Genomic DNA, 14,170 nt, shown 5'->3' with positions numbered 1-14,170 from the left:
AACCAACCTCTTCCATAACATACTCAAGAGGTGGCTGATTTGTAGCTTTAGACTAATCTACACTTCTTCTTGTCACTCTCTTAGATATTTTTACATTCTTCATCTCTTTTGTTTCTCTTTCACAAGCACATCTATATTTTGCACCTTTGCTAAATATGCATACATTGAATATGCATCTATAGTGATTCCCAGCCAGTTATGTCACGAATGTCTTGCCTTACATGAGACATTTCACTATAAGACATTCCTCTCTTCAGCTGCATGCAAAGCATGTGTCCATATTGCAACCTTAGGATCAACCATCACTTGGCCAGACATTCTATCCAACTATAGACCAAAAGTAGAAACGTGTAAAACCGCATAAGCATTTCAGATAACCAAGTCTTCCAATAACTTTTGCATACCTCCCTTTCCAAAATTCAAAGCAAGAGATAATCCATGTTCTTGTGCATGGATTTTTCCATCTTTCCAAAATATGAGCTATCATGCAAGGCCTCTTAATAAGCAGCACAATCCTTCCGTTCATGCTACAAACTATCACACCACATATATATCTTTTCCTTGGTTTAGGCGCTACTGTCTATCTCCTTTTCTCTTGTCCTTTCTCATCCAATTTTGCGACCTTCGACTAAAAATCCCGATACCTTTGACCAATTCATCTAATACATCTTCTTTAACAGTGGGACAGTAAGTGTAGCCATAGGGTTGGCCACAGAAGTGGGTGGGCTTATTGGATATATCAATTGTTTTGCCTGTAACAGTGGGCAAGTTGGATACATGTAATCTTTCTCTTCTTCTATGCTTTTTCACCAATGCAATACCAACTTTCTTAACATGTCTCCACTTTGTTTTAAGCCTTGTCTCTGTAGTCTGATTCTCTAACAAATCATCAATCTTCTCTTGAAGCTTAGGATCTGCCGCTTGTAGAAACAATTCAATTTTCTGACTTGCAAGAGCTTTTTGTTCTGCAAGATTTAACTGCTCAAACCAACTTTCAAATTCTCTTAATAACTCTGTAGCCACAAGACCCTTATTGGGTTGTAGAACCCACTCTTGAAAAGTCTTGCAGGTAATCAAACTAGTGTCTTCAATGTAAAATTTTTCCATGAGTATCTTCTTGAAAGCTATCCAATTAGCATTCTGCATATATAATTCAGTAACTCGAGCTTTCAATTCATGTACAATGACCCCAACAAAATTACTAGCTCCATGCAAGTTGAGCCACCCCAAAGAATGTCATCTTTTGAGCATAGGTATGCAAATATGCAGATACATTCATACCATTAAACAACTTCATCTCACGCTCTATTGCTTGCAAAGCATTCATTACAACAATTTCTGTTTGAGCAAAAGCTTGCATCACCTATTGTTATTGTGCATGTATAAGCATGTTCATATTCTACACTAACTATTGCAAAACATTACCAAAAATTGTGCTTGAAGGTTCTTTCATCTTGACTTTCCTTCTAACGATCTTTCACATCGAGTTCGCCAATATCGAAGGGGTTTTAGTCAAAAGGTCGTATCCACTTGGGAATCAAAGATAGAAAGAAGTAGAGAATAGAAGACAAAAGAGAAGAGAAAGAATAGACAACAGGTACACATGATAAAGACAAAGCATTATGTATTGATAGAACCTAAGAATATAAACAAATTCCTTGTCTAGCAATACTCGAAAGCTATCTCCAAGCATTAGATTCCCTAAAGCTCCCTTGTAAACCAAAAATGTGTATCAAACACTAGCTTCTTTGCTACTCAGACCACAAATCTAATTGTTTCGTTGGCTCCAAAAGGGGGATAAAACCCCAAGAGACACCTCTCTCTCTCTCTCTCTCTCTCTCTCTCTCTCTCTCTCTCTCTCTCTCTCTCTCTCTCTCTCTCTCTCTCTCTCTCTCTCTCTCTCTCTCTCCCTTTTAAATTTTATCTTTCACCTCGATAATTCTCTCTATTCCCCCTCTCTCTACTCTTCTTTGTTTTCTTCTCTCTCTATATTTTTCTCTCAATTTTTTATTCTCTATCTCTCTTCTTATTTTTCTTTTCCTCTTTCTATTTTAAGTTTTTTAGGGGTTTTAATTTAAAAAAGAGAGAGTGAGTGAGTGAGAGAGAGCCTAGGTTCTACACATGAAGAGAAATTGGAAGACAACTTTAATTAAAAAGAAAATAAGAAAGAAAAAGAGAGATTATACATGAGAGGGAAGGTGGTTTTAGTTTAAAAAAGAGGTTTAAAAAGGGAGCAAATTCAAAAAGCCCTCTAAAGATTTAGGGCTTCCCAAACCTACAACCAAAGTACTATAGTAAAAGTAAGATACAAATGGATTATTAATTGTTATTGTTAAGATATATAATGAAAAACTAAATATACATGGAATTTTTGAAATAATATAAGGCTAATTTACTTTCAACAAAGAACATCAAGATAAAATAGTGATATGTATACTAACCTATTCCAAGGTCGATTTACTTGTGTGTTGCTTTTTTCTTTTTACTCATCTAAGCACTCTTTTAAAGGGGTGGGAAAAAGAAAAATGCTCTTGTACACAATAATGCACTCGTATTACCAAGGACATCAATCCAACTCTACTCAAATATACATCCACAAACCAAGAAGACATAGATAGGTGTATTAACACTATTGGCTTCATCCTCCCCAAACTCAACCTCTTACAACACAAGCATATCCATGTTTCATTATCTTTAGATTAGGTGAACATTCTCTCACCTTTCTACACATAATCCTCACAATCCATGAAACAATGATTAACATCATTAACCCTTACTCCAACTAATATAAGATATATTAAAAGAGTTCTAGACTACCTATAATTACCATATAATAATCATGGTCCACAAGACAAATCATAACAAGCTTTCTTATTATTAAGAATTATCCCTTTTATTGTTAAGACCTTTCATGCCTTCTTATCACCATTTGGATACAACTTTTCTTTGTAATGCATGATCCTCTCTTTTGAAGACAATTGCTCAATTAAATGTCAATTTACTACTTACATCTTTCCCTTGAACAATTCATCCACTTTCAAATCTTCCATTCTATTGCTAGATACCTTATTATTTATTACCCTCTGTATCTTAACTTGTGACTTGGTTGCCTAGTTAAATGCCATCACTTGGCATTGAAGTTCAATTGAGTAATCTTTATCATAGTGGCCACACTACCTCTACCAAAAAAAACTAAGAGAATCATTACTCAATTAAGTGGCCACACTATCTACGCACATAGCAAGAATCAAATACATTCTAGTAAGCTAGCTTTATGTGCTCCAAAAGGGCTTTAATCACACAAGATAACACACCTTCTCAAGGGCACCATATGATAACACCAAATAGAGGGCTTATAGCACCCTTTCCAATGGTACCTACCAATGAGACAATCTCTCCACCCATCCTCAAGAAACCTCTCGACATAACCTATACTAGGCATTCTTACAAAAGGGCAACCTCCAAGGATAAGGGGGACTAGGGGGATAACCAAGTTGCCTTTCATATGCCGTTGCGCAATTAAATGTCCTTTTTCTCTCAAGGCAAAGCTAAGGAAAACCATGTAAAGCCCTTTCCCCACAAATCAGCACTATTGTTGTGTTACTTTCAATTTCCCATCTATCTCAACCATGCGAGCATTATCCGGTACTTCAAGTCATAAGGCACACGACCATGGCCAGATTTACAACTGATCCTGGAGCCATGGACGTACCAGTTAACTGTACAAGTACAGAGAACAGTTTCGCGAAACATGCAGTATCCGAAACAACGTAGAAGTATGAGAGAATCCCAAGAGAGAGGGTGGTGTTCACAAAACACCGTTTGAATAAGGAAAGACAGAAGAGCGCTCGACGATGTGTGATTTTTAGGCGCTGGTGAACTTGGTGACGGCCTTGGTGCCCTCGGAGACGGCGTGCTTGGCGAGCTCCCCGGGCAGGATGAGGCGGACGGCCGTCTGGATCTCGCGCGACGTGATGGTGGGCTTCTTGTTGTATCGGGCGAGGCGGGAGGCCTCCTGGGCGAGCTTCTCGAAGATGTCGTTGATGAAGGAGTTCATGATGCCCATGGCCTTGGAAGAGATGCCGGTGTCCGGGTGCACCTGCTTCAGCACCTTGAATATGTAGATCTTGTAGCTCTCCACCGACCGCTTCGCCTTCTTCTTCTTCGTCTTGTCCGCCGCCCCGCCGCCTTCCTTGGCGGGCTTCTTCTCGGCCTTGGGCTTCTTGGAGGCCGCAGCGGGCTTCTTCCCGGCGGACTTGCTGGCCTTCTGCTCCGCCCCGGCGGCGGCGGCGGCTGCTGCGGGGGTCTCTTTGGCCTTGGGTGCCATCTGGGTGATTCTTATGTTATGCCGCGTCTGGTTGTGAAATGCGGGGCAATGAATGTGCTGCTAAGGTTCGTTTGGCCGTGGGTAGAACGTCGATGGAGTGGTTTGTTTTAAGTAGGAGCGCGGCAGCGAATCACAGAAGAGCACTCGGATCGATTCAAAAAACACCCGCTTTTCAAATCGTTTCCAGATTTGAAATTCAAAAGGGCATAAACTTGGTCTCTATTAAATTGGAGGACTTAGACGCTACAATATCTTATCTAATATATATTATACTAGTAATAACTTCAGAATATGTAAGTTAGGGATTGGCCAGCTAAGCAAAGGAGCTATTCTTGCCAATGCCCTCTCGATCAAGATTTTAAGAAACTTGCAAGCTAAACTCAAATACCACCGAAGTTTACCCCTCAGCCTAAGCCAACTAATTTCTACTACCATTTCTTACGCAAAACACTAAGCCACTTCATGGATGCCACGAAGCTACTTCATGTGGGAAGCGAAGTTGCAATAACCTCGCTTCCCTCACTTTCTCAATAAACATTATAGTTTGGTTTCTCTCTCTCTCTCTCTCTCTCTCTCTCTCTCTCTCTCTCTCTCTCTCTCTCTCTCTCTCTCTCATGTACCTCTCTCTCACTTAGTTTGACATATTTTTAATACACATACCAAGCAACCACTCAAAAAAAAAGGAGAATGTAGATATTTATGGCATGCTAAAATCATAATATGTGAGAGTATTAGATGGCTATCACAAAGTTTTTTTAGTTTTACAAATCCATCTTTTTTTATTCGAGCTTTTTAAGGTATGTATCAATGCTACAATAAAAAGATAAAACAAAACAAATGCACCTCACCAAAACAAAAAAATATAGCAAAGGAAGAAAATTCAGACATAAGTCCATTTATATATCAATGACAATTTATTCAACTAAAGTACAATAACCCCGATATCAATAAAAAAGAAGACTTTCTTAAATTAGCTAATCAAAGTAAAGCTTTCTCTATCTCCCATAATGATTTGGAACATTTTGATCTCCACACCTTACATGTGCAAGTGAAGCTACAATGTGCTCTTGCATAGGCATGGTAGATAATGTACCAATCTCTTCTCTTCTTGCACCTATGATCAAATAAAATCACAATGTAGAATAAACATCATTAGATTATAATAAAGAAAGATACAAATATCATTACATTGACTACAAATTACAAAATATAAATACTTGGCCTAATTTTTCTAGACCACCCAACATGAGCTATGAATCATTAATGCATGGTGACAAAGCAACACAAGTCTTTGCTTTCGTACTTATTCCATTATATATTCTATATTATCTATGTTTTGAAACACTACATAATTCTCACCTAATAAGTGCACTTGTAAGTATTGTATATCTAGCTTCTCATTATGTAGCTGAAAATCAAATATTCACCAATATGCCTTTGAAGAAGATATATATCGTGCATCCAAGTAGATTTCATTCTAATCCACCTCATGGACACTTGTAAAATTAGGTGCCAAACCTATGCCAACTAAAATATTATTGGTTGCATGATCATGTCCCTTATAACACACACACACAACCCCCTCCCTATACAATTATTTAGCAATTGATATTGTCCAGCATACCTCCATATTTATATGTGCATTGCATTTTACTCAAATAAGGATTGTATTTTATAAATGGAATAGCCAGTAGTATCAATTGTTGACAGAAAATAGAAATTTTGAGGAAAATTTTTAGTACATCGACCATCTCACATACAAGGACTCTTGGAATTCATCACATCACAAGGACCATGAATATTGCATTTCTTAAATGTCTTAGATAAATCTAGAAATTTTTCTTTATCAAGTAATTCAATACATATCAAATTGTCATGGTGTCACACCTCAAAAGCCTTGGAAGGACTCTCTAAAATTAGCAAAAGTGTGAGAATGTGGCAACCCTCACGTTTGAAACTCAATTACACTAACATATCTAAAAACTCTTTTGAATATATCCTTTTTCATTAAGAGATACATCATATCGATATGTTTTTAATGAAATAATTGAGCAATTAAATCAATTATCCAAGGAATAAAGCATGAGTTATCTCAAACCACTTGGGATTGCATGTCATTGTTATAAAAAGATCAAGCTTTCTCTTTCTTTGTACTATGGCCATTACACCTTGATATAGTTTATGGATGTACATTGGCCCACTAGTAAACATAGATAGTAAAACCACCCTTTTACCTGTAGAGATACTAGTCAATTTATCTTGTTGATTATCCATTGCTCAAACCATATCTACCAAGCCTTTAAAAACTTCTAAATATAGAATAGACTGATTTTAACATCACCAAGCTAATCTACATTGCTCTATGATACAATAAGCATCAACAATATGTTGTTGCAATAGTTGACCACCACTTAGCATGCATACTTTGATGCCTTTACATACTTGAAGTTGAAATGCATAAAATTGCATTTGAGTAGAGTGATCCTTATTCAATAATTTATATGCATGCATTGGAACATTGACAAAACTTTTGTAACAAGGAACTTTTATATGCCACCCATCATCACCTTTGGGAAAAAGAAGGATCAATATGTAAACTATGTGCAAGTTTGAAATAGAAACACAATGACCATCTCAAGTATAAACATGAATATCATGATAATCAAGAGTATCCTCATCACATTCCAATAGGAGCTATTATTGTTTATTAGTTTGTTGAATACTTAAATAGTCATTCTCAATTCCATCAAGGGATTATGCTGCAATTGCATACCCACAAATCTAAAAGTTGTGCATATATATTGTGATGATGCATCATAGATTGAAGCTCCTTAAGTAAATTTGGCAATAGTTTAGGCATAAACCCTAATCTATTTGATAACTCATGTTAAGTATCATAAGTGTATAGTTGGTCTCTCTCAATGCTACATATTAGGCAAGAGATAACCTATATAATGATAAATTGAGCCATGTGCTTTGAAAGTGTAAGAATCACCTAGCAAAACTTAAAAGCTCACCAACATTTGTATCAAGTGACACAAACACAGGATGAATATTCATTGTGGATAGAGTATGTAGAATGGATCAAAATCCTCCACTTTGGGGATTAAAAATGGGAAAATCAATACCATTTGAGTCATCAATCATTGGATTTTCTAAACTTTGGTCTTTTTGAGCATTGCCATTAGTCATTAATACTGAATGTAGCTGAAGGTTCTTATAAAGAACAATTGATTCAATATTTTTATTTAAAACTTCAACATGAGAAGATATATTGTGAACAAAAAATGGCATCATGTCCACCAACCTGTCATGTGTCATCATGGAGGCTTTTCTTTTAAACTTTTCGTTGGAGTCATCTAATAGTAAATGCTGACTATTTATCACTATAATTTAGAGATGTTTAGAGATGTTCATTATATATATATATATATATATATATATATATATATATATATATATATATATAGAGAGAGAGAGAGAGAGAGAGAGAGAGAGAGAGACTATCTTCATAGTTTCTAGTCTTTTATTTATGGATATCATAAATAAAACCTACATTTTCTAGATAAATAAACTAATTTCATGCAATTGCTCTAAAAAATAAAAGAAAACATTGACTATGGACACTAGATGAAAGGTGAGAAGGATTGAAGCTTGCACTCGAGAGCTCTGGCAGGAGAGCAAGAGCAAGAAAGAGAGAAACAAGAAATGGGAACTCCAACAGTCACAATGTGTGACTGGGCCTTCCTTTATTCAAACTGTCACTAAAAGAATAAAGAATAAATTGATGGTGACGGGCGCCCGCCACCTGCAGTGTGCAGTGGCGGTGACTGTCAGTGTAGTAATACACGGGCGGCTAGGCGGAGGCGCCTTTATCCCCAACAACCTCCCACTTAAAGGCGAATCTGCCATAGTGAGGAGTGAAAAAGAAAAAAGAAAAAAGAAAAAGACAGTACAACATGTACAACAGGATGAGGAAAGATGTCATCTCATCCCATGCCCATCAACCTCCTGAGGAAGGCAAAGCGCTCTCTAGATAGGCTTTTCGTAAGTAGATCTGCAGGATTCTGGTTAGTTGTCGAGATCTTGACAAGGTCAACAGACTTGTCCTCAATGACCCCACGTATGAAGTGATACCTCACCTCAATGTGTTTCGTCTTCGCATGGAAGACCAGATTCTTGACTAACTGAATAGCACTCATAGAATCCGAATGCAGTGTAGGGATAGCATCAATACCAAGATCAGCAACCAAACAACCCAACCAAATGGCCTCCTTGCAAGCCTCAGTGGGGCTGCAACATACTTGGCCTCTGTAGTAGAAAGGGCCATGCATTTCTGCACCCTGGACATCCAAGAAACAACACCTCCAGCATAGGTGAATACATAGCATGGACTTTCTACTAACAGCATGTCCTGCATAATCAGAGCCAGTGTACCCCACAACTCTTGTATCCTGGATGCCATAGCATATGCACATATCTGCAGTGCCTTTCAGGTACCTCATGATACCCTTCACGGCATCCCAATGCTTGTTGCTAGGTGTAGCCATATAGCGTGCCACAACACCAACTGCAAAGGCAATATCTGGACGAGTGGCGATCATGGCATACATAAGACTGCCCACTGCGGATGCATAGGGAATCTTGGCCATCTCAGCCCTTTGCTCATCTGTCTACAGACAATCAGCCTATGATACCTTCACATAAGAAGGCAATGGACAGCCAATAGGCTTTACGTCCTACATGCGGAAGCGCCCAAGGACTTTATGAATGTACTCCCTCTATGCCAAGTAGAGGAGTCCCTGATGCTTGTCGCGTCTAATGCGCATACCAAGTATGTGAGAGGCATGTCCTAGATCTTTCATCTCGAAGCTCTTCTTGAGCTGAGCCTTAAGAGCATCTAGCTCATCACGAGCTTTCCTTGCTATCAGCATATCATCCATAAAGAGTACTAAAATCAATAAAGAACCATCAGGGCTTTCTTCCTGTAAAGACACGGATCCATAGCACTCTTGCTGTAGCCCTATGACTGCATAAAGGCATCAAACTTATGATACCACTCCCTAGGTGCCTACTTCAAGCCATAAATACTTTTCTTCAATTTGCACACTAGGTGCTCCCTGCTAGGTTCTGCAAAGCCCTTAGGCTACTCCATATAAATCTCATCATGCAAGTCTCCATGTAAGAAAGCCGTCTTTACATCCATATGGTATAAATCCAAGTCAAGCTAAGCAACCAAAGCCAAGACGAAGCATAGGGTAGTCATCTTAACCACAGGAGAAAAGACCTCATCAAAGTCCACACCACGCTCCTACTTAAAACCCTTTGCTACCAATCTAGTCTTGTATGCCGGCTTGGGGTGTCCAAGGGTACTTTTCAGCTTGTACACCCACTTGCATGGCAAAGCCTTCTTGCCCTTAGGCAAGGAAACCAAATCCCAAGTCTCATTCTTATACAAGGAGTCTATCTCGACTACATAGCTCTCTCCCAGGAGTGACTACCACCCCTGTGCATAACCTCATCATAAGTGAAAGGCTCTCATGCATCTGTAACCAAGACATAATGCATCGAGGGCTGAAATCTATCAGGTGGATGTCTGTCTCTAGTAGATCGTCTCACGGCAGGCTCTGCTGCCTACCCAGCTGCCTGTCCAACACCCTAACCATGAGCATGTGCTGGAGCTGTAGGTTGTCCAACTAGCTGTGCGGGATCTCTTGGCTCCTCCTGAAATATGACCCTGCGGATCTCAACAACTCTCTTAGGCTGCCAATGCATCTTGTCTTCATGGAAGACTACATCATGACTGCGGATGACTTTTCATGCCTACGGATCCCCCAGACACGGTAACCCATCTCACATGTATCCCCATAACCAAGGAAAATGCATTTGACACTCTTAGGATCCAGCTTACTTCTCTTGTCCCAGGGCACATGGCAAAATGCCTCACATCCAAAGACATGGAGATGCGCATAAGAGGGGGTTTTTCAGTTCGTACCTCCTCTACAACCTGGAAATCCAAACCACTAGAAGGTGATCTATTTATGACATGCACAGCTGTACTAACTGCCTCTGCCCAAAAGCTCTGTGGTAGGCCTGCATGGCTAAGCATTTTGCGTACACGCTCCTGGATGGTTCTATTCATCCTCTCAGTCAAACCATTCTGGGGGGTGTCAGGGGCAATCAACTGATGCTTAATAACCCTCTCATCACATAACTACTCAAAAGCACATGAGACATACTCACCCCCATTATCTGTCCTTAGGCATTTTAGCCTATACTCAAACTGGTTCTCAACCAATGCAAGCCATCTCTGAAACACAGCCACGACATCGGATTTCAACTTAATGGGATAAGCCCAAACTTTCCATGAAAAATCATTTATCAACATAACAAAATACTTTGCACCACCCATAGACTGACAAGGCATGGGCCCACAGACATCCGAATGTACCAATGCCAAGGGCTCACTCATGCGTAGCCTACCAGACTTCTTATCCGTAGACCTAGTCTGCTTGCCATAAAGACAATGCTCACATGAATCAAAACATGCATAATCAAGGGGCGGTAAGTACTGCAAACCATAAAGCATTTTCATTCCCTTCAAAGACATATGGCCCAAACGGGCATGACAAAGAGATATATGTGGGATAGAACCCATAGACAAAACATGATCAAGGGAAGAAGTTGATACAATCAAGGGGTAGGGACTGCCAGCCTTGGCACCTCTCGCAATCACAAGTCTGCCACGAGTGATCTTCCATGCAGAGTCTCCAAAACATGCATGATATCCTGTGACATCAAGTTGTCCAGCTGACATGAGACTGCGTGTCAAAGCAAGTACATGATGTATATCCTACATAACCAAACTGCTACCAGAAGGAAACTACAGCCTAACATCACCAATGCCCACAATATCAAGAGAGATGTCATCACCCAAGCGCACAAAACCCGAAACAGTACGGTATGAATGAAATCACTCCTTGGCAAGCTGTCACATGAAAGGATGCACCTGAGTCCAAGAGCCAACACTGTGCATACATAGAGTGTATCTCCGTCATCTGCGAAGCCCTAGAAGAAGCTGCAAGGATATAATCATCATCAATATCCTTAGGCTGCATAACATTGATCTCTTCAATTTTAACATTGGACTTTACAGGCACTATGCTGCGATCAAAAGACTTATCCTGCACTTTGTCTTTCCCCTTATCTTTGCGCCTTTCATTGCGCAGTTCATGGCATTGTGGTCTAATATGGCCCTTTTTCCCACAATGGTGACAAGTAACATCTGCATTCCTGCCACGGGATTTGCTACGTGACTTCCTATGAGACTTGGACCGAGATTTTTTAGAATCCCGTCCACTGCCACTGCCACTGCCATGCTTTCCATATCCATCATTCCTGCCTCTAATTGTCATAGCATGTGACACACGAGAGGCATCCAAATTCTTACGGTTAACATTTTCCTGCAAAAGAGCACTCTCAACATCGGATAATTTCAAGGTAGCAGTAGAGGCACATAATGCAGTGCGGAATACATCCCATGACTCATTAAGAGTACCAAGCAAGAAAAGAGGAGTGACATCCTCTGCAAAAGTGATGTCCTGCAAAGTTAAGTTCTTGAGTATAGCATGGAACTAGCTCAATTGAGCAGACATAGTCACATTCTCCTTCATGTGGCGCAGATCCATAAGCTGCTTCAGCTAGTACATCTGACTCGCTGGACTTTTCTTGTCATAGAGATTCTTGATTTTATCCCACAACTGCCATGCACTCTGTTCTTCCTCAAATACATTGTAATGAACCTGTTCTGTGAGAGATAATACAATAGCGGACTTGCATAACTCATCAAACCCAAGCCGTTCCTCATTTGGCATAGTTGCAAGCGGATGTCCGCTCAACCTCAAAGGTTTGATCTGCGATTTTTGCACCAACACCTACCAATTTTGGCTCTTCCAGTAAGAGTAATTCGTACCATCAAGCTTAGTGATGTTGAAAATAGCATGATCAGTGGACGAACTCGCCATAATGCAGGCTGAAAGACTGTAGACAGTTCAAAACTACTTGTTGTTTACTATAGAAAATGACCAAAAAATCACCAAAATCAAGAGAAAATGGTGAGAAAAGTGTAACCATAGCTGTTGCCCTCCAAGTACTAATGAAAGTACAGTATTTTAGAATATTTCAGCATGGAAAATCCATGTTAGTTCGGAGTTATATGCTTGCTATAATAACTGACAGCAGGGTACTGTGAGAGTCAATTGTTGACCAAATCACTACACCAAGTCAATAAATGACAGCCAAGACATGACCAGCCATAAACGGACATAAATCAGCACCAAACAGTCATTAAGACCCTGAACGAACACCCAAACATGTCACCAAAGCATCCGTTTGTGAATAGGCATACCCCCTGGACAGTAGGGCAAAGTATACATAGCATTGGCAATACCTGACACCAATAGGTGTATGCTCACTAGAGTGCAAAGCCCAAGCTCAAGTCAAAATCAATTCCAAGATATCAGTGTGTGAACCATGCAACATTTAAGTGTAAGAGATCCCAAAGTCTCAAGTATCTGCAAAATGCTCAAAATAGCATAAACCTCCTGCTCAATGTCGGTCAAGCATACAAGATGCTCCCACTAGCACAAAAGGCGGATAAATGAGCTCAACAGTTCAAGCAAACCAAGTCAAAGTACCAAAGATAGGTAACCAAGACAATGCCTCAATAGCATCCAAGGTCGTAATGGAAAAAGCCAAGTCGTAACGGAAAAATCCAAGTCAATATCCAATTGCTCAAGGGAATACTCAAATGAATGTCAAGACGAGCTCAAACAACTGCCATCCACAGCCAAAGCATAAAGCATTCACCAAGGCATCATAACCTATACTGAATAGCCTAGGCATAAACCATGTCATAGATGAAATGCCAGCTGCAAAGAAGTGACAGTCAAACCCAAATCAAGCTCTAATCTCAGCTCAAAAGCATTCTGGAGCATAAACAAGACGTGGCATAGTCCAAATACATCATGACATCATACCGAGTAACCGGGAGCATCCCCTAAACCAATAGGCATAACCCAACTGTAGCATAAATAGCTTCAGCCTTGAAGTTTTCAGTAGTATATAACCTCTATAAACTGAGCAAATCAATGCTCAATCCAAGCTCAAATCCATAGGCAAACCATAGGCATACATTCCCATATGTATAGGCACCAACCTGGCATAATCGGGCATCAAATGCCAAGACCTGTAAGCATAAAATTGAAGTAACAGGTGGCTGCCTTGTTTTGGACAAATCTAGGATTGTTCAAAACAGTCAATGGCTGAGCTAAATCAGCTCAAAATGCATCTCACATAAGAGCATAACATCCACAAGTGATCCGGTATCAATAGACATCAGTAGAAGCATCACATAAGCCATAGGCATACAAATACATGTTGTCTCAGACCTAAAATCTATTGCAAAATATTCTATCATCAGAATTTGGCAAATCCGACATCACCATCGCGTCCGGAGCGTGCCAAAACCCTAACTTAGACTCTTACCTTGCCTGAATCAGGTTCCGAATGCCTGAGATATGACAAAAAGAGTGATTTTTGGGCCAAATTTTGAAATAGGCGCAAAAAAAATGTGAGTTGGCTAGGGGGGTCTGCTGTCCCACGTGTCAACAATGGGGCCCAAAGGGGGCACAAATGGGGGCCAAAGAAGACCTACACCAAGCCTCAGCAAGCCTTGATAGGTTGAAAGCAAGATCTAGGTGAAGGAATCTCCAAGAGGTGTGAGCTATGGCTGCCCACAACCTGTGAAAACCTTGTTTACCTAGACCTATGGACTGAGATAAA

General features: G+C 39.9%; 1 protein-coding gene across 1 annotated transcript; it reads right to left on the bottom strand.

The window, feature by feature from the left end:
* Positions 1 to 3,227: 3,227 nt before the first annotated feature.
* LOC148011442 (histone H2B.9-like) lies at positions 3,228 to 4,395 on the bottom strand. The gene has a single exon (XM_087670458.1). It carries the CDS (start codon positions 4,325 to 4,327, stop codon positions 3,866 to 3,868), a length of 462 nt encoding a protein of 153 aa, XP_087526584.1. The 5' UTR covers positions 4,328 to 4,395; the 3' UTR covers positions 3,228 to 3,865.
* Between the last annotated feature and the right edge of the window lie 9,775 nt (positions 4,396 to 14,170).

Source organism: Lygodium microphyllum, chromosome 28 (assembly GCF_053477565.2).
Source record: "Lygodium microphyllum isolate KBCC chromosome 28, Lygodium_microphyllum_v1.1.10, whole genome shotgun sequence".
NCBI classification, from domain to species: domain Eukaryota; kingdom Viridiplantae; phylum Streptophyta; class Polypodiopsida; order Schizaeales; family Lygodiaceae; genus Lygodium; species Lygodium microphyllum.
This window is presented reverse-complemented; position numbering and strand designations above follow the sequence as displayed.